General features: G+C 37.7%; 1 protein-coding gene across 12 annotated transcripts in view; it reads left to right on the top strand.

The window, feature by feature from the left end:
• Positions 1 to 24,440, top strand: part of RALGPS1 (Ral GEF with PH domain and SH3 binding motif 1) — a 137,390-nt gene that overhangs the window by 85,536 nt on the left and 27,414 nt on the right. For all 12 annotated transcript variants that reach the window (XR_012838505.1, XR_012838504.1, XM_075772649.1 and 9 more), the window contains 2 exons: positions 14,226 to 14,363; positions 16,002 to 16,095. Coding sequence is in view for 10 of the 12 variants with exons in the window: in XM_075772649.1 (XP_075628764.1) it covers positions 14,226 to 14,363; positions 16,002 to 16,095 (232 nt within the window). In the remaining 2 variants the exon portion in view is untranslated. The remainder of the gene's footprint in view (positions 1 to 14,225; positions 14,364 to 16,001; positions 16,096 to 24,440) is intronic.

The following is a 24,440-nucleotide window of genomic DNA, read 5'->3' on the forward strand; positions in this document are numbered from 1 at the left end:
ATAGCTATCATTGTATATTATAGCTGTCTTTATAAAGCTATACCATATTGAAATAATGTATTTATTCATAGTTTTTCAAGCAGTTTTAAAGATCTTTTGGTTTTGAAGAAACAGAGAAAACCAGTATGAGAACACTTAGGCTAATCAAAGGACAAATAAAGATGTTTAGGGAATACTAGATTAAAGCAAACTCTATTTCTGTTCAAGTTAAAATGTGAACAAGTAGTGGCCATTCTAATAATAAATTATTTCCATCGTAAAAGTGAATACCTACTATGTCAGAAAAAAAACATGTCTAAATATATTGCACTAGTAATTCAGTGTGCCTTGGGCTTTTTAAGTTTCTTGTACCTTTACTGTATGGCCTGGGATTCCTGCAGGGAATAGTATCACCTCTTATTAGTTACTGTCCTGATGTTACCATTATTTTCTAATTGAACTCAAAAGCTTTCTCCTTTCTGTATCTAAAGAAAGAGGATGCAAAACCAAGGACCGAAGCGGTCATTTCAGTGTTATTAAGTAACATAGTCTGGATACTTGGGATTAAAGCAGTCCAAAGATTTTTCCAATGCACTAGTTTTATACTGAAGAAGCTGGTTTAATTGAACCAGAATGTGATAATTCTATTCATTTTTGACAGATTTAGCAATAGGCCCATTAAATTTTCTTCCAGCTTGCCTATGATTCACACTCCTTCATTTCAGCCGGCAGCTCTACAGAGCTCCTCAAGGGAAGGGAGCGATTTGCCATGAGTGTTTGCCTGTGCTGATCAACGTCTGAAATTCCTGACTGCTTACGGAGCTAGGAAGGTGATTCCCTACTCAGATTACTACTTGAGTGTTTCATTTTCATTTAAAAACAAAATTTTCAGATTCTTTGCTTTTGTAGAAAAGTACGGGTTTCTAGCTTGCTGTTATGCCCTGGAGGTCCAACGTTCTCTGAAAGAGAAGATTTCCCAAGGATGAAGTTTGTTCTTTAGCACCATATTTATAAATCATCCATAACCGCTTTTAAGCTCTTTAACATATACTTAAGTTCCATTGATTTTTAGGGCACTTATTTAAGTGCAGTTAAGTGCCTAAAAATTTTACCAAATGAAGGAGACTAAATAGAGACTTCTGTTGTGTCTTTTAGTCATTAAAAACAGATAATCATGTTATAAATAAAAATACTTGAAAGCTCAGAAATAGTCAAACCCTATTTCCTTGATCATCCTCTTTTCAGAGTAAGAAGCAACATATTCCACAGATCAGCCTTCTGATTAAGTGCTCAGTGCCTTTTTAGCTATCTAAATAGCCTGTTGCTGGAAACTTTTGCATATGGGTCATTCCAGCTTGTGTATGACAAAGCCACCTTATTTCTTCAGTCTGTCGCAGTTTTGTCTATTGGGAAAAATAAAGTTGTGCCAACTTGATAGGTGACAGGGAGCTTTTATGTGGATGTGCCAAGTGTTTGTAGGATATCTGAATTGTTTGGATAACGCTAGGTGTTTGTCCTTTGGGAAGGAGCGAAGAGAAAAATGGGATTAGCCTTCATGTGGCTATTCTGCTCGGACCTAATGGGAACGCCTTTTTCTTGGGTTTGTAATACTATGAAGTGGAGTTTATTGCTTTTGTTAAAGGCTTTAGGCTGGTTTTCAAAACATTTCATAGTTGTTCTATTTGCTTATCATACTGAGAATCTTAGAGATCAGTTTATATTTAATCCATGATTGGAGAATAACAGGTCCTGCTAATAGTAGGATACTAATAGACAGTTATTTCTAGCTGTGAAAGCTGACAGTTGTCTTCACCAGAGTAATTCAATCAGCAAGGAGTGGTCTTATGTTAGACTTGGCTTTGAGAACTAGTGAAAATACTGTAAAACAGCTGGTTACAGAAGTTAACTTTGAGTCAGTGATCAGAACCTCAAGGTAAACAAAATAGGTAAGCATGTGCCAGTCTTAAAAAGGCAAACTTTGAGAAATCAAACCTCAGTTTTTCAGATGTTGTGCAGTTCAATTCCTGAATTCATTTGCCACAAAGTCTTTTGAAACTAAAAAATTAGGGGGGGGGGGGGGGGGGGGGGGAAGTGTGTGTATAGGAATAGCAGGAAAAAGAAAAAGTGAACAGACAGATTCAGAGAAGAAACATTGTAAAGAAAAAATACCACCCAGACTTAAACACAAAAGTGTTTGTACAAGATCTATCTCAGGAAGTCCTTAAACCACAGTTCACCGCTGGCAGGAAGCTACATCTGGAAAACAACTATTGTACCTTTGCCTTTTTCCTATATTCCTTTTCGAAGTGTTCTCTGCTTTCTGACATGGGATAACATGTGTTCTAAAATGCTGAAATGAATCATTATTACAATATTTAATCTTCTGTAATATATTTTTCCTGATTCATGGGAAAAGCATTAGGAAATGGTTGGGTTGGGGGGGGGAATATTGGCAGTTCTCTTGAGAAAATCTGATTTGTTCAGAGGGAGAGCTTTGCTAGGAAGCTCCATATGGCTTCAGAATTTTTTAGACTGTGTCAGTGGATAAGAGGATGATTTGCACTAGTCAGAGGTGATTTGGGGCATGAATTCCTGATCTGGTACCTTATTTTGAAAGTTGCTTGGTTTATGCTGCACGTACTTGTCTCTTCGTATACTAGGCTTCATTGCTACAGTGACAAAGGTGGAATGATTAATTCCAGTGATCCATTAGGGTGAGGTTGTTCAGGAAACACCATGGGATTGTTTCCTTCTTTTAGTTTTGGGATGGCTATGTATGAAGCAATGATAATATTTTATTTCTTTTGGTAAACATAGACAGGGGAATGGCTGAAAATTAGTTGCGTTAAACAGGTTTCTTTGGTGTCCCAGGTGACAGTGACTTTCTGAGAAGTCTCAGATGTTTACAGACACTCTTGAGTGGTCTTTTGGTCTTTTGGACTAGCCGCCCTGCTTCTAAAGGACTTTCTTTTGAGGTCACCAGTGTGCTTGAGTGAAGAAGAGCAAAACGTTATATAGATCAGCGATAGTCTTTCTTTGCATGAGATGCAACATGATGATGGGCTGCTCAGTTGAGGATTTGATATATCCAAAGGTAAGAAAGAATATCTTTTAGGAATTTTTTTTGTTTTCTCTGAAGTGCTTTAAATCAGGTCTCAAACTGAAAAGTCACTTCACTGAAACTGTATTACTTTAATTTCCTTTAAAAATTGTGAATTTTTAACCATGCTGAAATGTCACTGTAGAAGCACTAGTATTTCCAGCAATCTCTGCCAAGCATTAGTAGAAAATACTTGTCTCATTGAGTCACTATTATATGCTTTGTATTCCTAAGAGGACCGATGTTACCCATTAGTTTAAAGTCTCTTTGGAGACCAGGACCCCATAAAAATAAGCGCTGCCATCATAGACCTGAGAAACCATGGGAAGGTGAATTGAGTTTGAAAAGGCTAGTCTATATCTGTAATACTCACAGAACTAATACCGCTGCCATTAAAAGCATTGGCACTCTTGTTAGTGATGTATCTTCTTCCACAGAAAGACTTTATTTTCCTTTATTTCTAGAAAAAAAAATTGAAAACTATGTAGAACAATGTTAAATATGAAAAATGAAATGCAATTTAATGGTTTTAAGTTAGCAGAGTGCTCTGCCTGAGGTAAATGTTTCAGTATTGAGCTTTTGGTTAAAGTAGTAAATTTCAATTATTCTTCTGATTAGCAAATGAAGCTCAGGAAAAGAAAAACTTCCATCCAAATATACTCAGTGAATCAAACTCAATTGACAAATAGTCTGAGGAAGACTAACCCCACATTTTTTATTAATTTGTTGTTTGGTGAAAAATAATTAAATAATTCCAAGCTTACTCTTTCTTATTTAATGGTTGTTAATATTTAAAAGACTTGAAGAGTTAGATTGAACAATTTGAGACACATGTACTTACGTTGTGCTTTGTCTTTCTTCTGAGTCTTTGTTCTTATGACTCAGAACACAAAATAGATATGCCTGAGAAAAATGTAAGCATTATACAATCGCTTTTGTGGATAAAGCTATAATAAGGAACAGGCCGTTGTCACACACTTGGACTAGGGAAAAGACTGATTCTTTCTAAACTCATACAAGAACTAGAGTGCTCACAGCTTCCAGTTTACCAGCTTTTTCAGAGAAATCTTCAGTGAAAAAAAGTAATTTTTTTCTGTTTTATATGTCCAGTGAATCTTCAGTAAGCTGCCTTATATTTATTTTCTCTTCTTCTGTTTGTTTGTCATAGTCTTTCACTTTTAACAGATCGTAACGCTGCAGTGTAGTGGCTAGTATAAGAAATTTTTGAATGTCTCAAAGATCTGCATTTCAGAATGTACAAATGTATGCAGGTTGTTAGGGTAGAGGGAACGAGCAAAAAAGCTTGGTAGAAAGGAAGCAAGCTATTATATGGCCTGGAAAGGATTTTTGTGTTTTAACTGTGAATCTTTTGTTAATAATGAGTTTTCTAAAGACTGATTTACTTATTAAAAATAATTATACAGGCAATAGGAGACAAGAAAACAGCTACTCCTGTACTAATGGCTGTATGAATCAGATGTCGGCTTCAGGCTTATACATCAGATAGCTGTACGAGTATTTCCTTATTTCTTATAGCTCTCGTTAATGGGACAGTTCTAACTCAGGAACTAAGTCTGATGTCGGTACATGATAGACTTTGTGTGGCCATACTAAGACCAGAACCAATTTGATGAACCTGTCTTGGTAAAATGTATTGATTTGATGCATCTTTTTTGTTTATGTAAGTCTCTGTTAAATGTTGGTTTTCATTGATACTGATTACAGCTTTTGTGTAGCAAAACACATGCACTTTATTACAAGGTGCACGTTTCTTTGACTCTGAAAACTGAGAGGGAAGTTTAGTGTGGGATTGGATTTTGACTAACCCAGACCTCTAGAGTGAATGGGGTAGACTAGTATTTAATTTCTTACTTGGATTCTTTTCAGTACTGTTCCTGTAAATTTTGTGACAAAACTTTTGATTCCTTTTTGATGCACACATCAAAACTAAAATTAATTTCACTGTGTTTAAGAAAGAAATGTTCTTGTACCGTGCAGCTATTTTGTTTGCATGTGCCAAAATGATTCCCCACAGCATACTTACATTTTACCAAAATACACTTTTTTACAAATAGCATTTTTCACCTTCATGTTACTGTAAAAGTATAGTATTCACTAAGGGCGTAATCTGCTAAAATATCTGTTTCAATTGGTATTCTCTATCTAGGTTTCTGTCAGCGTGCATATAGTACAGTATGCGGGCCAGTTCCGTAGCCACATCAGCAAGTTACAGGGGATAGGAAAAAGTGACATAGGAAATGGGGCCTCCGGAGGTCATCTGCTTCAGCCTCCTGCTGAAGGGATCACGTAAGAACTGGATTCAGTTACTCAAGACCTTATCCAGCTGAGTTTTTTGTAAACCTCCAGAGACGGGGATTACAGAATCGCAGAACGGTCGGGGTTGGAAGGGACCTCAGGAGATCATCTAGTCCAACCCCCTGCTAGAACAGGTTCACCTGGAGCAGGTTGCACAGGGTCACGTCCAGGCAGGATTCACAGCCTTTCCGGGCAACGGTGTAGTGCTTGACACCTCTTAAAGTGATTTTTGGGGGGCTTCTTGGGTTTTGTTGGTGGTTGGGGTTTTTTTTCTCTCCTTCCTCTGTTCTAATTGGATTTTCCATTGTTGCAGCTTGTGTCAGTTGCTTCTGTCCTGTCACAGTGCATCTCTGAGAAAAATCTGTCCCTGTTCTCTGCAGCTGCCCCGCACGTTCGTTTTCATTAGGGAGGCAACCAGTTAGGTTCTGCGCCTCTGGCCACGTCTTTTCTCCAGGACAAGCCCAGTTCTTCAGGTCTGTCCTCATCTCTCGAGTGCTCCTGCTCCCAGGCCAGTTTAGTGGTCCTGTGCAGGCTGCACTCCAGTGTCACCTGTACGGAGGTGCCTCAGGACCATACTGCAGTATTTCAGATGTGGCATCACCACTGCCAAGGAGCTATAAAAAACTTGACTTTAAAACCTTTTTGAAAATGAGCTGTATTCTGTTTGGTTGCCACCTCTGTGCACGTAGTAACATCACATTTTATAACAAGGCACGCTACTAAGCAACATCTTCTGCAAACCGCATGTTATAATCTACCTTAAAAATAAAGTTAAATTTGTAATGTTGCTTTCTTAAAAGCCATAGATGGCTAGAGAGTTACTTTTCTTCTTGTAGGTCAGATCAGGGTTATCTACACAGCTGATGTATTCAAGCTAGCAGCTAAGGCTTAAATAGGTGCTGCAGCTTCTGAGAAGGCGGTGTGATCTGAACCCATTCTCTTTTTCTGGAGCTGGTGATCATTATTTCTTTTTTTTTTTAGGTATAGAAGGAGCCAAAACAAGTAGGGCAGTTGAGGAGATACTCTTGGCAGAGGGTGGAATTAAAAGTTGTATCAGTACTGGAATTTTGGTTTGATTTTTGTTGAATGAATGCTTGATTTTAAAGATGCTCATGGCTTACAAGGCACTTCTTTAGGAATAGTGTAGTTGCTCGTTATATCCCCTTGTTGAAGCTATTGCTTGGTGGAACTGCTTTTGTACTCATGCACATACTGTAATAATGACAGTGTAGTTTCCATTACTATTGTTATACCTTTTTTAAAAATGTATTTGCTATTACTGTAAGTGTCAGTTGGAACAAATCTTTTAATACTTTATGGAAGTATTGCCTTTTTTAAAAATATAGTTATAAACTGATTGTAGATTGTGTTCTGACAGAGGTAACAGACTTACTACCTTTTTTTGCTGATTGTACATAATGCTATTTATTGTTTTCAATTACATCTTCTTGTTTGCCATGAAGTAAAATAATTTTCAGAATGTTCACTCCAATTATTGAATTATTTGTGATTTTGTGTTTGATTAATGGAGCAGAGTTGTATATTAGAGTTTTGCTATGCATAGGTGTTACATCGACGCAGTTTTTGAACCCATGAAGTACGTTTGCCTGAACGATCCCTGAGTTTTACTCAGGTGAATGCTGTCTACACTGAAGACTTACTAAAGTAGTTATTCCAGTGAAGGTCTCAATTTGGATGTGATCATTCTTGAGGAATGCTGGGCCTGTAATAGACTGTATGTTCCAGGGTAAATATTCCAAATTAGTTTGTGTATGCTTTCCAGGTATAGACAAGCCAAGAGTGGTGACGTGGCTCTCCAGTACTGTTTTCTGGTTCTGAAACCAGAAAAGAGAGAAATTGCTTTTACCTGTGTTTTTGGAAAAAAGCTTTTGTCGTATTGAGAATATTCACACTCTCATTGGACTGATGATATGCAAGGGAAGATGCCAAAGAATGACTGTTTTGGAATTTGGAGCTGTATAAGTAAAATACTGTACAAATCTTTTTAATTGAGGAAGTTTTCTGTCTTTTTGACGCGGCATTTGTGTGTGTGTGTGATACTGATGCTATGTTCTGGCTAGTTGGCATCAGGCAGAAGCGATAAACCTGGTCGTAATCCCACCTTTACTTTCCTGTGAGTGATCCCATTCACGTGGCCACTGTGCTGGCAATATTCATTACAAATCACATGTTGTTGCCTTGGCAAAGACTTGTCTTCAGTTGTTTTTAGAGTACTCCAAGTCCTACAAGGTTAACCAGTATATACATTTGGTTTTGTAGAAAAATTTTCCAGCCCTTAGTCCATGGAAAATATCCAGTCTTCTTGAAACCAATGATACCACAAAACCGTTGGCTTTTCTGACGATGAACTCATCTCCAAAGAATGGTGTCTTTGGTTTTACAGACTGCTGACTGTAGTGATTTGGACTTTCTACCACTTAGTTAATTGATAAGTTGCTTTCTGTCTGTCCTCTTGCTTTATTTAGTATGAGACAACCACACTACTGTATGTGGGAAAAGGCTTTCATAAATATAGCTGACTGCAAATTGGAAACATATTTTTGTCTCTTCTGGTTTTCCTATCAAACCAGTGTCATTATTCAACTTTTGGGGAGGAAAAAAGGGAAAATAATTTCTTTCCATAGGTTCCCTTCGGTTAGGCGTGCCAGTTACTGCGTGTCTTGTAGATGCTGCTTCCTGTACTAAAAGAATGCTCTGTACCCAGACATCCATGTTACACTGCAGCGTATGTGCATTCAGGGGCTTCTGGGTTGTGAATATCTTTAGAAAGTGTATGTGATGATAAGTAGGGAACTAAATTTGTTCATTAAAACATTTAACTTTTTTTTTCCCTCCTCCTACAGCATGTGTTTGTGGTTGTCACAGTAACAGTACAATTTACCAAACAAATGTGGAAGATTGTTATAGTACTTGATCAAAATGTTAAGTAAGAATAACAAATAGAAGTCCCCAGGCTAATCTGAAATGCTTCCCCATCAGCTAATTATTCTTTGTTGCAAAGTAGTGAATGTCTGACTAACAAAAATACCATACAGCAGCTGTTTCCTACCTTATTTGCAATTTGCGTTTGCAGAATTGCCCAGACCCTTAGCAGAGCACTGTGTGCTAAAGTATGTATCAAGGATACAGTAGTGATGTGCTTTAACCACTTATTTTGGTGTTTGTTTGCCCTACTATTTCACAGGATAGCTTTATATCCATTATGACAAAGAGTGAAAAAAAAACCCCAACAAAACCCACAGTTGAGAGTGATGCAGGTTTTCAATCTTTATTTGCATTGTTTTTTCTGATCAGTTTTGCAACAGTGTGTATTTGTGAGACACTTTTAGGTACTGTAGGTTTTGGATTACACCTTGTGCCTGCAAATTGTCATAAAACCGCAAAAGATATTTGAAATTCTGAATTGTTAAGAATAAATGGTGCTGCTACTTCTACAAGCTGCACATTGTTACATATATTCTATAAGGAATTTAAACTCACTTTTGTTAAGTCTTCCCGGTCATAATATTTATTTTCATGAGGTCTTTCTGATGGGGAAATGCTCTCTCTCTCACTGGACTGCATAGAGGATAACAATAACTTGCCCAGGTCAAAGAAATCTGTGACAGAACAGAAAATTTGAACTCAGATTTTTCTGACTTCCAGGCAAATGCCTTAAAAAACAGATTTCCATATGCTTCTGCTACTGTGATTTAAAGTAATACCATCCCAGCTTTTCTCATTGGTATAACTTTGTACATGTGATTTACTGGACTGAAAGTATTTTGTCCTTCATAACATGTTATGTCAGTCTTTCATAATGAGGAATAAATCACACACCATAGCTGTTCATGAAAATTTTAACGTTTGTATTCTTGAGCTGAGGTTCATCAGAATTGGGTGAAGCTGAATAATCACTGATTTCAGAAGGCTTGGGATTATTTTTTTTAAGACCATGTTGTTAGTACCCATCAACAACAACCCATCCAAAGTATGCTTATTTCTTTTCTACCTCAGTGCTATTTTCACTTTATCAGAAGCCTGGAGTATTGAATAAAGAAATAACGGGATAAGCGTAACTGTGAATCAAGACACAAATATACAGACTTAGATTTGCATCCTGCTGTACACTGCAATTCTCCATAAATACTTTTTAAATAAAGTTTAGCCTTGGAAGTTGTTGTCTGTTGGATGGAGCACTCAAAATGCATGATCTGGGTGGCATTGACTACTACATTTCAAGGTCACTCTTTTTTTTGTACTTCAGTTTCCCTGTCTTTAAACTGTCACTAATATTACTAGCTCTGCAATAAAAAATTAAGAGCTAGGTATTATAGTTTTTTGCCAATTAAAAAATAATCAGTCTCCTTTACACAGTGTGGTTTCCATTGATAAATTTAGTTCTGAATTATTTGGCCATGGTTTTCCTTAGTCGTGTTATTATTTCCATGATACCATAAACTAATGAATACTGTGTTGTCTGCATACAATATCCAGCTGCAAAATTACTTCTAGTAACAATGGAGAAAAGTCAGTATCACTGGAAAATGTTTTGCCTGTGGAAGCAGCTGCCCATGAGCTCACCCTCTGGAAAATATCCTGATGGCTTCACATCTTAGAGAGCTTTTTTCAGTGCACAGTAGCACAAATGTAAGCCAAGGTTTGAAAAGCTAGTGCTGTGTGTTTTCTTTGGCATGTGGCAACCCTGAGCCTTTGCTTTGAGAAGCGGGTCTTAAAGTCTTTCGCTGAAAGGAATAATTTTGTGATTCCTCTGAGCAAAATAAACTGATTCTCATCTATTCCTATTATCACATCATATATATAGAAGAGTTCAAAATGCCACTGCCCAGATGAAGACTGGTAACACTAAAAAAAAAAAAAAAAAAAACCATAAAAAACTCATCATCCTTCTTGCTGTAAAAGGAGGGAGAGGAACACTGTTGAAAAGGTGTGGCTCGATGCATATTTGCAACAAATATGTTCTGTTACGTTCCAGCATGTTACATTCAGTTTAATTTTTTATTGGCATCCATCAGTTTGGTTTCTTTCTTCCTGCACCCCAATACCCAGAAAAACCTCATTTCCTTACGCTTTTATTTGGAATTTATAGGACCTATGCTAACCCCCCACCCATCCTTTTTGTTGCTTGTGTATTTCATTGGTCCTCATCTGTGTATTGTCCTGGAAAATTTACTGCTTGTCCTGAAGAAATGCTTACAACTACTGATACAGATCAAGGGTGCTTATACCCTTGATATCAGTGAGAACAGTTGCAAACTTGCTCAAAATAGCTAGAAAGTGGCCTTGAACCAGGCTGCCATAAGGCACGTCGCAGCATAGAGGCTCTGAGCAAATAGAATTTTTACAGCCTTTACTCTAGCTACATTCCGATGTGCCACTTGACAAGAGGGGACAGTGAAGAGCTGCTATATGGAATCTAAATCAAGGTAGGATCTCCAGGTCATGGAGAAATCTTGGTGACTCAGTGTGGTTTTGCTCAGCATCAGACTGCAACAGAGCCATTCCAGTGCTGGGGAGATGAGGATTCTTCCCTTCGTTCTGATGTGTAAGGTGCCTGGTCCGTGTTGGCGTTGTGTAAATGTTGGTAACTCTCGTGTGTTGGATGATGGCTGAAGCAGCTCCCAGTATGGTTGGGACCCCTTGTAACAGGTAAGTTCAGAAGAGCTAAAAATAGGAATTGGGGTTTGGGTGGTGGTTGCTGTTTCTTCCCCCACCTCCGCGATATGCAGATATGAATGAGTGAAGAAATTACATGTACCGTCATTGAAAAATGAAGAGCAGACATAGAGGCAGTGATAAGCGAGAACAAATTGTTCATTATGAATTGTTAATGCTTTGCTAGGAAACCATAACTGTGATGTAGCCCTGCTTTGAGCAGGAGATTGGACTGGATGGACCTCTGGACATCCCTTCTGACCTAAGTTATCCTGTGATTATTCATGCTGAAGTGTGCATAAAATACCACCAGATTGGAATTCTAAGATTCTAATTCTTCTAAAAAAAATACCACTGTACTGTTATAAAAAGGTTTTAGAGAGTTTATAGATGTGATTACATTTTTAGAAATATTTATTTCATTGTTGTTCTTTTCTGAGTTTTAATTTCACACACCTTCTTTGCAAACTAAGATCAGAAAAAAGAATTATGTATGTGAATTAATGATAGTATGAAGAAAAAAATAAATGTTATCGGGATAGAACTTTAATTTGGGAGATTCTCTGAATGTTTAAAAAAATCATTATATCTGGTTAGTCCAGAAAGAGCAAAGTTATTGCTCACAGGAAATACTGATTTTTATGTGAAACAATATTTGTGTAATATTTAGCTAATAGTAAAACAGTATCTTCCACAGATCACTTAGTAACTCCGAGTACTAAGGTGGTTTGCAAACGTGTAGAGCACACTTCTTAACCCAGTCCCTAACACGTACATAGAGGATTAATATAGTCTTTTGTTTCTTTAATCTTCTTCTCTTCTACCAGTTGAATTTGCACCCAGAAAACTATAAAACCAAGACTCAGGGCAGGTTAGCTTTCTAACCGTTCGGGCTTTTAGAGCTTTTAGCTTGGTTTTGATTTCTTCTGTGATTTGGAGGAAGGTGTTTCAGGGGATATTTTGGGAGGATGTGGATGTTGGGTCAGACTTCTGCGACAGTATTCATAGCTATTCTAATAGTTTAGTTAATGTTTGTGTTCTGCGATATTTTAAGACACGTTTCCATAGTTCATAGGACTTGAAAAGTATAAGTCTTAGTTTGTTGTGGCAAGCATCAGAAACCGTATTCATACAGTGCTGTTACTGAACCGTTAGAAGGATATGTGAATAGAATGCTAAGGGGGTGGTGTAGAAGTTGCAGCTTACAAAGCTGCCTCAAGGGCTCATGCATCATCACTGCCACGTGATGTTGTTTCCAGTGGATTCTGCCTTAATAGAAACTTTTTGCAGCAGAGTTTCAGAATGATTCTATTTCAGATCTAACAGAAGATGAGAATATTTCTACTTAGCTTGTTTTTAAATAAAACTGTTCTTGATGGACCATGATCTGTTGTTAACTAATGTTTGACATCGATAGCCATGAGATAGCAGCTCCTTTCTCTGCATATCTTGAAAAGGGTGCATTTTAATAGAGCCTTGCCTCAAAATAGGTAAATAATATATAGCTACAAAATATAGTTTGACCATGTTTGTATCAACTCAAAAAACTGATTGATGTGCCCCCACCTTTAGCTAGCAGTTGTCTTTTTACGATGTGCAGAAGTCAGATAAAGGACTACTGCTTTGAGCTACCTCCTCTGGTCCAAGCTTTAATGCTGTCTGGAGTGCTTAGTAGAATCTTAGCAAGTGACACACATCGTTGTGCACTTTTTTGTTTTAAAAAAATCATACGAAATCGCTAAGTTTTGAGATGCAAAGACATTGATTTAGTCCTGCTGGAACGTAGTTATATTTTGCTGTAAGTTTACTGTCTAAACTGTGGCTTTCTCTTTGAAATGCACATCCAGCAGAATCTGATCTGCACTTTTTTTTATCAGTAGATATAAGAATATTGAAGACTGTATATAAAAGATTTCTACTGTAAGTGGTATTACAGTACTTGGGTTGCATCCACTTCATTATTATTTATCACTACTGGCAATGGCTTTGTGTTTGTGTAAATTTTGTGTAAATAGCTTGTAAACCTACGTTCGAAGTTACATGATTACAAATTTAAGCACTTTGTATTTCCTGCAGATTGAGCGTGCAGTTATGGGATTTTTTTTAATAAAAAAAGTAAAACGTATGTTTAAAATGGGTGAAGTTGCACTTTCTTTCTTGTACTGTCTAATTTGAGTATGTCTGGCTGTTGCATGACTCCATGAGGAGGCAAAAGAGCAGCAGGTCTCCTTTACACGGTAATTGCCCTCACGTATTTCAGGAGGTCTTAGTCACAGTGGGGCCACGTGGCCAAGGACACGCTGGGGATGACGAAGTGTATCGTTACAGCTCTGCCTCAGCAGACTAACTATTCCACTTCCCTAAGAAACGGGTATATTTTTGATGGTGAAGATAACTGACATCTTGCCACACATGACTTCTGTATATAATACCTTGCTTTACCAACCAAAAATGACATTTTATCTAGTCAGCCAGCGCTTTGGAAAAGTGCAGTACAAATAAGAACAATCAGCATTTTTGGCAACTACAATAATCACCATCTTTCTGTATTTACTGAGAAATCCAGGCCTAGACAAATAACTATGCCTTTTTTTTTTTCCCAATTAAGAAATTCACAAATAAAACCCTTTTCCTTACACTTCTTAAAATCATCACATAATGAAAACCTAAATATCATCTCCTGTTGTCTTCTAGCAAACGCAGCCTGGAGCCTCAGCCAAACATGCAGCAATCCCGTAGTGCAGTAAGTAGCGGCAGAGCTGGCAGGCAGTACGGCGCGAAGCTGTTCCCCGTGCCCGTTGTGCTCGCTGTCAGCTCCACGCAGGCTGCCTGGACCCTCCGCAACAGTTCAGGGCAGCTGTCGCTCCTCCTTTTTTAGCGTCCTTGTTACGGTCCTGCAGATTGTTCATAGACATTAGCCTATATAAATGCACATGAGCAAAATCTTTTCTGTGCTTTTTTAAGAGGTGTCATAGAACTCAAGCACTAATTATGACATTTTTTTCAACATGCAAATCCCAAGCTCTCCTTTGTTTAGTGGACCCCGACCACAGTGGGGGGTACATAGTTGCTGGATGTTACATTTGTTAAAAATTATGCAGCTATTTCAGTTTGAAATAGTAGATCAATTGGTTGATTGATTTGTTTGTTTCAGGAATTTACCTCTTGGATTTAATCTACATTGATTCTGCATATCCCGCTTCAGGCAGCATTATGGAGAATGAACAAAGATCTAACCAAATGAACAATATTCTCCGAATAATCGCTGATCTGCAAGTCTCCTGTAACTATGGTTGGTAAATTTTGTTATACCTATTAAGCCTGAACTAAAATTTCTTTAGTACAACGTTGTGAAAGTGGGTTTTAGCCCTGTGTAAAGGCAACGCAGGAGGCTAACATTAGTAGAGTTGAACACTAGTAAGCAATGTAGCTTCCGCTTCTGTGCAGTTTCAATCTTACTGGTAAATTAGGCAAATAAGCACGTATTCTAAATTGTAAGAGCTGTAACAGAAGTTGTGCAGAGTTTACTGCTACGTGTGGACTACAGATGACATAATTTCAAATACAGCTATTGAATTTGGGTTATATTCTGTTTCCACCAGAGACAATCAGAATTATCCTAATATCTTTCGTTTGCAGTAGATATGACATCTTTGGAGTGTAAAATTGCTAATTTCATTATCATTTTATTGTTAGTATCCTGATGACATGTTTACAAAATGAAATACCAATATTTCAGTCTGTACAACAGTTGTTAAGCTTTCCCATATACCTCACTTGTTGATGAAGTGAGGAACGTGAGGGGACTGCTGCTTTTTATTAACAAGATTTTACTCTAAAATTCATTTCTGCAATTCTAGTCTGTTAGTGAAGCCTTATGTCAAGAAATGTGCTGGTTTGGGGGTCTTGACAAATAGTCAGTGCAGTTGGTGACCTAACATGACTTTTCACTGTTTGAATGTGAAACAAGCTGGAAAACCTTGAGAGCAGCTGTACAATTAAATAAATTCAGATCATTTAAATGCTACAATTTCAGAGGTTTGAATAGAAAAAAAATTAAATGTTAGATTATGAGAAAATGAGGTGAGAAATTACTTGTGTGTGCATAAGTATCCACCCCTTGTCCTTTGTCGTCAGCTTCAGTATTATAAAGTATTTAAAGGTATGATAATGTATGATTCTGAATAGCTAGATTATTCAGGTATTATGTTGTTATTGTGAGCTTCATTTTGTTTTTGAATACTTCGATTGACAAACAAACCTCATTATTTCCCTAACCCTTTCCTTTTTACAGTTTTGGCAGCTTCCTGCATTGCCATGCATTAATTTTGTGCTTTTGTTAAAATCAGAATGAATATTAAAATATGGCCTTGAAGAAACAGTATTCTGGAATAATGGATGCCTTTAGGGCAGTTGTCTTGATGAGAGCATAAAAGTGAAGTTAGATACTACAAGGCATGTTCCTGTCCATGCACCATGCGTCGAAGGATTTTTCTGTCATTCTGAACTTAGTGTCTGTCTGTCTTGGTATTCAGTATTGTAATTTTTAAGTCTCTTCACTTAGCGATTGTCATATGAACACAAACAGCCATGGCTACAGACTTTAATTTCCCCCAGAACAGTGAGCACAACATTCAAGCAGGGTTTGCAGCAAATAACTCTTTTCCACTTGTGAGATAGCGTATCATAAAATCCACTAGCTTTCATGATGATGAAAGGCAGCCTTGTTTTCTTTAACAACTGAGCATCACTTTTGCCCAATCAAATCTTTAAAATCTTAGAATCAAAGTAATATTTCTGCCTGACTTATTCTTTAGGAAGGTTCGAATTCTCTGTTTCCATTAAGATAACCAAGAGAACTAAGAAAAAAATCTCTGAAAGAATAACTAATTTTTGATGACATGAATGTTCATCTTTGAACACTCCACAGATCATCTTACAACACTGCCCCATGTGCAAAAGTATTTGAAGTCTGTCCGTTACATTGAAGAACTTCAGAAGTTTGTAGAAGATGACAATTATAAGTAAGTACTGTTCCTTTTCTTCAGGTTTTGGAGAATTTAATGGAAAGATCACTTGGCTGTTAGTTTGATTGAGTTGAACAAAAAGCCACTGGCTGAAAATGTGTTGGGGTTTGTCTGATCTTCTTAATATTTTATTAATGGAGCTACTATTACCAGGATGTAAAATCCAGAACGACAGTCGTCCTTCATGACTCTAACCAGATTTCAAAAAATGAAATATCTTTGTAAAAGTTAAAAGCAAATTAAAATCTAGGCTTTGTTCTATGACGTGACGGTTGCATTCCGGGAATTTTGTTCAGGAACCCTAAAGCCACTTCCAAGATGTCCAGGATTCACTCTATGCTACTGTAAATAACACTTGAAAAACACCTTCCAATTTCAAATTCATGGTTTTAATAAGCCGGTACTTAAGATATAAACCTGACAATTTGGGGGGTTTAAGCATGTTAAAGCAATGCTTACAAAAGAGGTGGAGAAGAGCTAACCCACACAATGGTGTGAAATAGACACCACAGAGCGCGTTGGTCAATATATGAATGTGCTCCAGTTAAAGGAGGTGATAATCCTTGGCCAATAGTTCTGAAAGAACTAGCACATTAAATGATAGGTCTAGCAGCCAAGGTTTTAAATAACTCAACCAAGGTAGATGCAATGCTATATAATTAGCTATTGACAGATATAGTACCTCTATTTAGGTGAGCAGAATTGAAAGTATTCAAGGCAACCAGATGTTCAGTAATATGGTAGTGGTATGAAAGATTTTAGACTATGTTTTTGAGAGCAAGGTTGCTAATGAACTTGTTAAAAACCAGTCTTGTTACCAGTTTGATTAAATACTTCTTAAGAACTTTGTCTCAGAATTTGTGTGTACTTAGATCATATGCTAATAAAACAGCATTGGAAGGGTTCATTGAAGTAGAATGTGATTTGGATATGACAGAGGAAGAATCAGATGGCCAGATAATTAAAATGTAGTGACACAAAAATCAAAATGTTATCTATTTATTCTAACAACAATTTGTGGTATTGATCAGTATATGTCTGTCAGAAGTGAGATACAGCCATGAAAAGACAAATTCATCCATACTCCCTATCAAATACAGTGTTTCTATAAAAAAATAAATTGTTAATACTGCTTCAAAAGGAGCTGGTGAGACCTTATGTGGAGTACTGTACGCAAGTCTGGCCATACGTGCTTGGAGTGGGTTTAAAAAAATGCTGGTGCGATCAGGTGAATAAAGTCTGTGTTGTAACACCAGACTTCGAGAACTGGGTTTGGCTTTAGCCTAGAAAAGGAGAAGTGTAGGTAGTAGAATCACTATGTATAAACACAACTGAGAGAAAATAGGGAGAGTAAAGAGCAATTTAAACTAAATTGTAATGGTAGCACAAGTATAAATGAATACAAAAATTTAGAAGCTAAATGTTGAAATACGGGAATTCTGGAACAGCTTCTTAATTGGAATAGTGTTACAAATCATTAAACAATTTTAAGTTGAAACTTGATCAGTTAATGAAATGAAGGCTACCAGGTAGTGTTTGTGAAAAGAAAAGAGCAGATTGAAGTGAATCAGAAGAGTGTGTATTACCAGTGTGGGGTCATGTACATACAAGCATAAAGAATGACCTACCCTAACCATTCTACGTTTCTCTGCAATTATAGCTGATACTGTTGGCATGCAGACGCAAAATCCTACTGAGACAGTTTAGGAAAAAAAAGGTGTCACCATAAACCCACATGTTTGAGCATAGCATGAGTCAAGCAATTTGTCTTTTCGATTTTTGAACATAACTGCAGTTGGTGATAACTCCAGCTGCCAAAGCTGTTCCACTTAGCTCTGAGTCGAGCCACTATGCATGCAGTACTGTTCTTCAGCCAAATCTGTCGGTACAGATTCTTGTGACAAATGTCACAATTGCTTTTCCTGAGAGAATAATTCTGAAAGTAATACCATTCAGACAGGTTATTCTTTTGGAACTTCTCTGAGTATTATTAGGACATACCTCAAATAGAGAGAAAATGTCCAAAATCTGTTCCCTTCTTTAGGGTAAACTTCAGCAAAAGAAGCTGAGCCAGCATCGGGTAGTTCACTGCAAAAGATCATACTTGGCTATGGTTTGGTAGGTTTGTGCTTTTCTGTCTGAGTGATCACAGATACTAGAATAGTGATGTTTCTGTAGGAAAATTATTTGGAAAAGAAGAATGTGTTTGTATGATGTTTTCGTAGCAAAAATTTATCTGCTTCACAGAACTAGAATTCCTGCCAGAGTTCTGATGATAGAATGCGTATGTTTTTCCTTTTCTCAGTCTCATGACATAGTATATGTTTCACAGAGGGAGATGCCTTGTGCAACAGATGCACATTGAACATCAGCATTGTGCACAGCCTTTTGAAAAGGTCAGGCAATCCAAGACTTGTGTTAAAGGTAGTTTGAGATTTAAATCTCAGTGTTAAAACTTAACAAATGGTCATTATTTACTAATTTCCCTCATACTTCCATGCTTCATTAAAGTTGTGAACACAGAACAAAACTAAACTGAGTAGTAATTGGTAAAGGTGAAGAATTTTAGTTAGGAAAGCCCTTGGACTGGATTCAAGAAACTGGTCGTATTGCTTAATTTGATTTTTAGATGGAGTTTTCTGATGATGCATCAATGTTAACATTATATATACAATAGCTTTCATGAACTGTAATATCTTAGGAAAAACAGATTAAACAAGTGGTTTCTATAAGTATATGATACTATAGCATAATATTTGGAAAAACTACAAGTCATGAGTAATTTGCAAATCATTTTAATTTCAGCAGCAGCCTTGCCGATAATTCCAGAAGGTGTTTGGTGTATCTTACAGATAATGTAGTACTTTTGATTTAGTTACTTGTGTGAGTATTTCCATCAAAGTTAGCAGGTTTTTTCCCTAGGCTTCACTATGGCAATGAAAAACTAGACTGAAGTCACGAGGTATTAAAAAGGGGGAAATATTTGATTCTTAGCATAGTAAAGTTGCTGCAGTTTATACACACTGGAGAACTTTAACCTTTTTGTACCATGTTTGTTTCATCAGAGTAAAGCTTTAAATTAAAGTCTGTATTCATCAAAACTCATCACAACTACCCTTTGAGAGAACTCTCATTCCTCTTCCATCTTTGTATTTGATAATTTGATTTTTTTCCTCTCAGTTTTCCTTAGTGGATCTTTAGTTTCATAGCATTTTCTGGTCCCATGCCAGAAGAAACTGTAAGCCTTAAAAAGGCAGAGAGTGCTAAGTTTTTATAGTGGGAAAGAATCTCCTCTCTCTTTCTCTTTCCAGTGACCGCTCTTTTTTGAGCCAGGGACAGCATTAGTGTACTCTGAAGAGATGTGTGCTTGACCTTTGGCAGGGAGAACAGAACTATCTCAGTACCAGGCTGTCAGGACGAAAAGCTTAGATAGTTGCCCTAAAATGTATTGGCAGGATCCCAAGACACGTTTTGCCAAATGAGAACCTCAATTACACTGAAAAGGAAAATTTGGCAGTCACTTTATGTAAACAAAGCTTTTCTCTACAATTTTTTGTGCCAGTCCAATTGCTTGCTTTAGGTTCGTGCTTGTCAGCAAGTAGGAACGCTCCAGAAAACCCCTGACAATGATGTCATATCCTAAAAATAATAGTTCTTGCTCAGCCCATATACTGTGCTCTGCAGAAGCTGGGAAGTTACACCATTTGCTAGTTACGAGACTAAGGGGGCAAAAGTAGGACCTAAAGCGTGAGGGTTCCTTCCAGTTATACCCAAAACGTATTGCTAAGCATTGTCACCCCAGGGCATCACTGGCAGCCACTGGGCTTCAGAGATACCACGACGCAGCTGCTGCAGGCTCATCTTCCTCCTCCAGGAGTGTAAGAAGTGATCTGAGGAGAGTGCTTGTCCCCAGGTACGCGGTTTTTCCCTGAGCTAGACAGCGCTATCCAGACATTGTGGCACCATGGCACATCCTTTCCTAACCTGCCGTACCTTGCAGTGGTTCCAAAACAGGTTTTTTTGCTGACCTTTTGGTATCATTAGGTCAGGCCTGGTATTCTCCAGAGTTGCTCTTTGAGTAAAGCCAGTTTGAAGACTATTATTTGTATTACAATGTTATCTGTACAGGACAATCAGGATTTAAATCCCATTCTTTAGGCTGCTATCTATACATATAATCCAGTTCTTTAGAGCGTATTAGGCAAGACACTGATATTCCAATATCCTGGCAAGATGATTTACAGAAAGATCAGTTCAAATGTAGATTCAGATAGGCAGGATGCTATGGGAAAGCATCCGAGAGAAATTAATAGGCGATTAAAACATCATACTAACGCCTAACAATGATGATGCTATAAAAGTCCCAGCTGCACCATATTGTTTTTAGTGTTATGGTAACAGGAATTGTATAGCAAGTGCTAAAAATATTAGTACTTATAACGGCGAGCCTTGGCCACAGTCCATATTAAATAGGCCTCCCAGGCAGCTATATTCCCTGAACCTTTTCCACCAAAATTGCTGTCAAAGGCAGGGGTGGGAGGAAACCTTCACTGTTAGTCTGAGATTTCTAGTGATCCAGTGGCCATATGGGTCAATAGCTATAGCTGTGTCTTGGCTACCACTTCCACGGGACATTCTTGGGGACAGTGAAGCTTCCAGAAACTGTTGGACCTACTGTTTGTTACACAGGCAGCCCAAAACATTCCAGATATGTGAGACCCATTTTGCTTCACACACAAATACTGGTCAGAAGTGCCCTGAGTGACAGCTTTGAGGACTGCCCTGCTTTATTGCGACTTGGATCGTCCTTGTCTTAAGACAGATGAATAAGTTTTGTTCAACCTCCGCATGGAGCAGCTAAAGTTCTTGTTTGTGTAAGGCTATTCTCTGACTTCATTCGCTTGCTTGATATTGGGAGAATTGAGTAAAACTAGCTTTACTGTCCTAGTAGTAGTTTCATCCCGTACTGGAGAGCATACTCCCATGAAGCAGACTAAGTTCAAGACTGGCTACCTAATTATTTTCTGCATTGTTAGGTTCCTCTTTTCCTGCTTATCAGGAAGGTTATTCTTAAATGAGCTATATGGTGGCAGAGTGTTATTTAAGACTCGGCTGGGATAGAGATCCAGCTTGCTTTACAGAGCATACCAGCCCTAACGTGTTCCAGAAAATATTTTGAGTATCAGCCTTTAAAAAATAAATAAATAAATAAATTTGTCTACAGCATCTTTTTACTATCTAAGAACAAAGCCTTCACATGCTCTCCCTATGCCTCATTCTTTAAAAGCTTTGTCTTAATGCCCAAAAGTGAATTGGTCGTTTGTTAATTCAGTAAATCTCTATGATGATTTTTTTTCCTAGAGATTTTAGTTCTAGTTTTTGATTCACCTTAGATTGTTAATACTATCTCCTCAGGTTTGGAATTTCAGTTTCTAATGGGCAGTTTCTGAGGTTGCTATCTAGGATTTATCCTGACATGTCTCTTAGCTGAACTCTTGCTGTATAATTCTGGAATGTTGAAATTTCATGTCAGCGCTTAGACATTACTGTTAAGACTAGGCTTCCTCACCATGGTAAAGCAAAGATTTTGGTTTTGAAAAGAATTCCTGAAAAAACCCACCACAATCTAACAGTGCTGTGATACTGGACGAATATAGTGACTTGTAAGATGAATTTCTGATCATATATAGGTGCAAACACAGAAAAGAGAATGTCTGTATGAGTTATGAGTGGTTTATTAGGCACGCTGGAACAAAGGTAGTTTTTTACTTATAGTAATGCTAGTGAATGTCATTGGGGACAGGGAGCTCTGAGAGTATAATTTGATATGTGATGGGTATGAACGATGAATTGGTCGTAAGCACATCAGGTGTCAAAGTCTGCACAGACCTGTTGATAGTATCACACTAAGCCTCTGAGGGGCCAAAGGTTCCAACTCTGTGAGAGCTTTTTGGGAGACATTGGTCGTGCTGCTGGCATAACTGTATGCACGTGTCGGGGGCTGAGAGCAGATGAGCTCACGTGTGCATGCACGTAACCTGTGCTTCTCCGTGGAAAATGCAGTGTCAGGGGAATTGCAAAAATGAGTTTGGGTGGTGACAAACAAGCCAAGACTGGCTGAAACCCTACTGACTGTCAGTCTCTCTTCTTTGAAACAGAAATGGTTTTGATTATTTCCAGCCTTCTGGGAGAGAGAGGGAAGAGGAGAGAAGGTGGTCCAAGAATGACATCTCATTGTCAGAATATACTCCCTTTTCTCACAGTTTATTTTAAATATTTTGTTAAACATGTCAGCATGAGTATTTTATATTTACCAGAACTCAAATTTAGGCTCATATTTATTTGTTGTTCTTTTAATACATCCTGTGTTTTCCTAAGTTGTATAACTAAATTGCATTTTTGTTATTTTGAAAACATTGCCGAATTCTGTCGTTGTTGAAGTCAATGACCAAACTGTCAGAGACTTAGTAAGGGCTAAGACTTCAGAGTGTACTTTAACATAACCAAACAGCTAAACAACATTATCTAACTTTACATTTTCTAGAGAGATGACCAGTGGAGAGTGATGTAATCTCATTTTATAGCACTGAAGACTCACTTGTTGCTCTGTCAGTGAACTTTGAAGTGCGGCACACACTACGGGTGCTTTCTAGATTGTATAATGATACCATGCCTCTTTCTAAAACCTCATTAAAAGCATAAAGTTGTTACATCTTACTTTCTGCTGTTATCTTCCCCTTTTCTTCTTTACAATAATATTTTTAAACAGAAAGAGAGAAATAGTGCAGTATTGCATGAAAGTTGATCTTACTTGGCTTTTGTCAGATGTTCTCTTCACTAAAGAAGGTATAAGAATACTCTTGCCTTAAATCTGACAGCAGGTCATGGTACTTCCCCTTATGTACAGTAGGCAGTATTTCACCTCTGCTGTTTTTCAAACATGTACGAGTTGTACTGGATCTTGGAGCTTGATACATAGCGAGGTGTTGGTGCTGTGGGTGTTGGTCTCTTCTCCCAAGTAACTAGCAAAAGGACGAGAGGAAATGGTCTCAAGTTGCACCAGGGGAGGTTTAGATTAGATATTAGGAAAAATCTCTTTGCCGAAAGAGTGGTCAGGCATTGGAACAGGCTGCCCAGAGAGGTGGTGGAGTCACCATCCCAGGAAGTGTTCAAAAAACGTGTAGACGTGGCACTTTGGGACATGGTTTAGTAGACATGGTGGTGTTGGGTCGATGGTTGGACTTGGTCATCTTAGAGGTCTTTTCCAACCTTAAGATTCTATGATTTTATGATTTCTATGATTCTAATTAAGTTGATACAAAATGTAAAGTTGGGGACAAGGGATTCATGGTCTCCTCAGGTATGTGAGGTAGTCCTGCCACAATTGCTCTGAAAAATACCTGATTCTGTAAATAGGTATCTGAAATGATAGACTGGACAAGCTTAACGAGCATGATTCAGTTCAGCATGCTTAAGAATAAGACTCTAGCGTGTAATCCTTACATATAGATTTAAATTCCTTTTAGTCTAACAAAGCAAGAAATGTTCAGGAGGAATGCATTACAAATCACATCATTGTAAAAGGGGGAAGCTGTTTGCTTGCATGGACTGAATTGCAGTCTTATCTTTTTTGCAATGGGCTTATTAGACAAATGCTTTCACAGTGACCAAATAAATTGTGGCTGTTGCCACAGGAGACTAATAAAACTGAGTAGTTTGTTTGATAACAGGATAAGGAAAGAGCATGAGAGATGAATTCCTCAAAGCTGGCAGAAAATAAAACAGGCAGTTATCAAATGTGGGGAAGGATGCGTAACAGCTCCCTTGTATGGACAGAAGAAAGAAATTAGCAACTGTGGAACAGTGGTGAGTTAGCAGGAGAAGGATTGCCTGCTTCTGTTTGGAGAACAACTGATAGGTGAAACAAGTTGAAATGAGTGTTCTTTTCTGCATAACGACTTTGGTTCGTCAAATATGAGCTAACCCAGTATAATGAGCTTAACACCCAAATTTCTCAATATCTGTAAATAGCACAGTTCTGCAGGAGATTCTTAAAACTAAGATCGTTTTTTTAAAAAGCTTTCTCCACAAAAATCAAGCTCACAGCATGGGAACAATAAACTTCTAATATAGTGAGGAACAGATCAGCCTCAAAAATGAACAGAGGAGTAACTACTGTGCAAGGGATGCAACTGGAACGTTCCTGCAGGCATGGAAGATGAATTCACACAGTAGGGCCCTATTTATAGGGAAAGACTTCATTAAGTGTTTTTGCCATTTTTCTGTACCAAAAGGAATTCCTATATGATGAACATTTGAATCGTGCACTGAGTTATATTATT

Source organism: Balearica regulorum, chromosome 20 (assembly GCF_011004875.1).
Source record: "Balearica regulorum gibbericeps isolate bBalReg1 chromosome 20, bBalReg1.pri, whole genome shotgun sequence".
NCBI classification, from domain to species: domain Eukaryota; kingdom Metazoa; phylum Chordata; class Aves; order Gruiformes; family Gruidae; genus Balearica; species Balearica regulorum.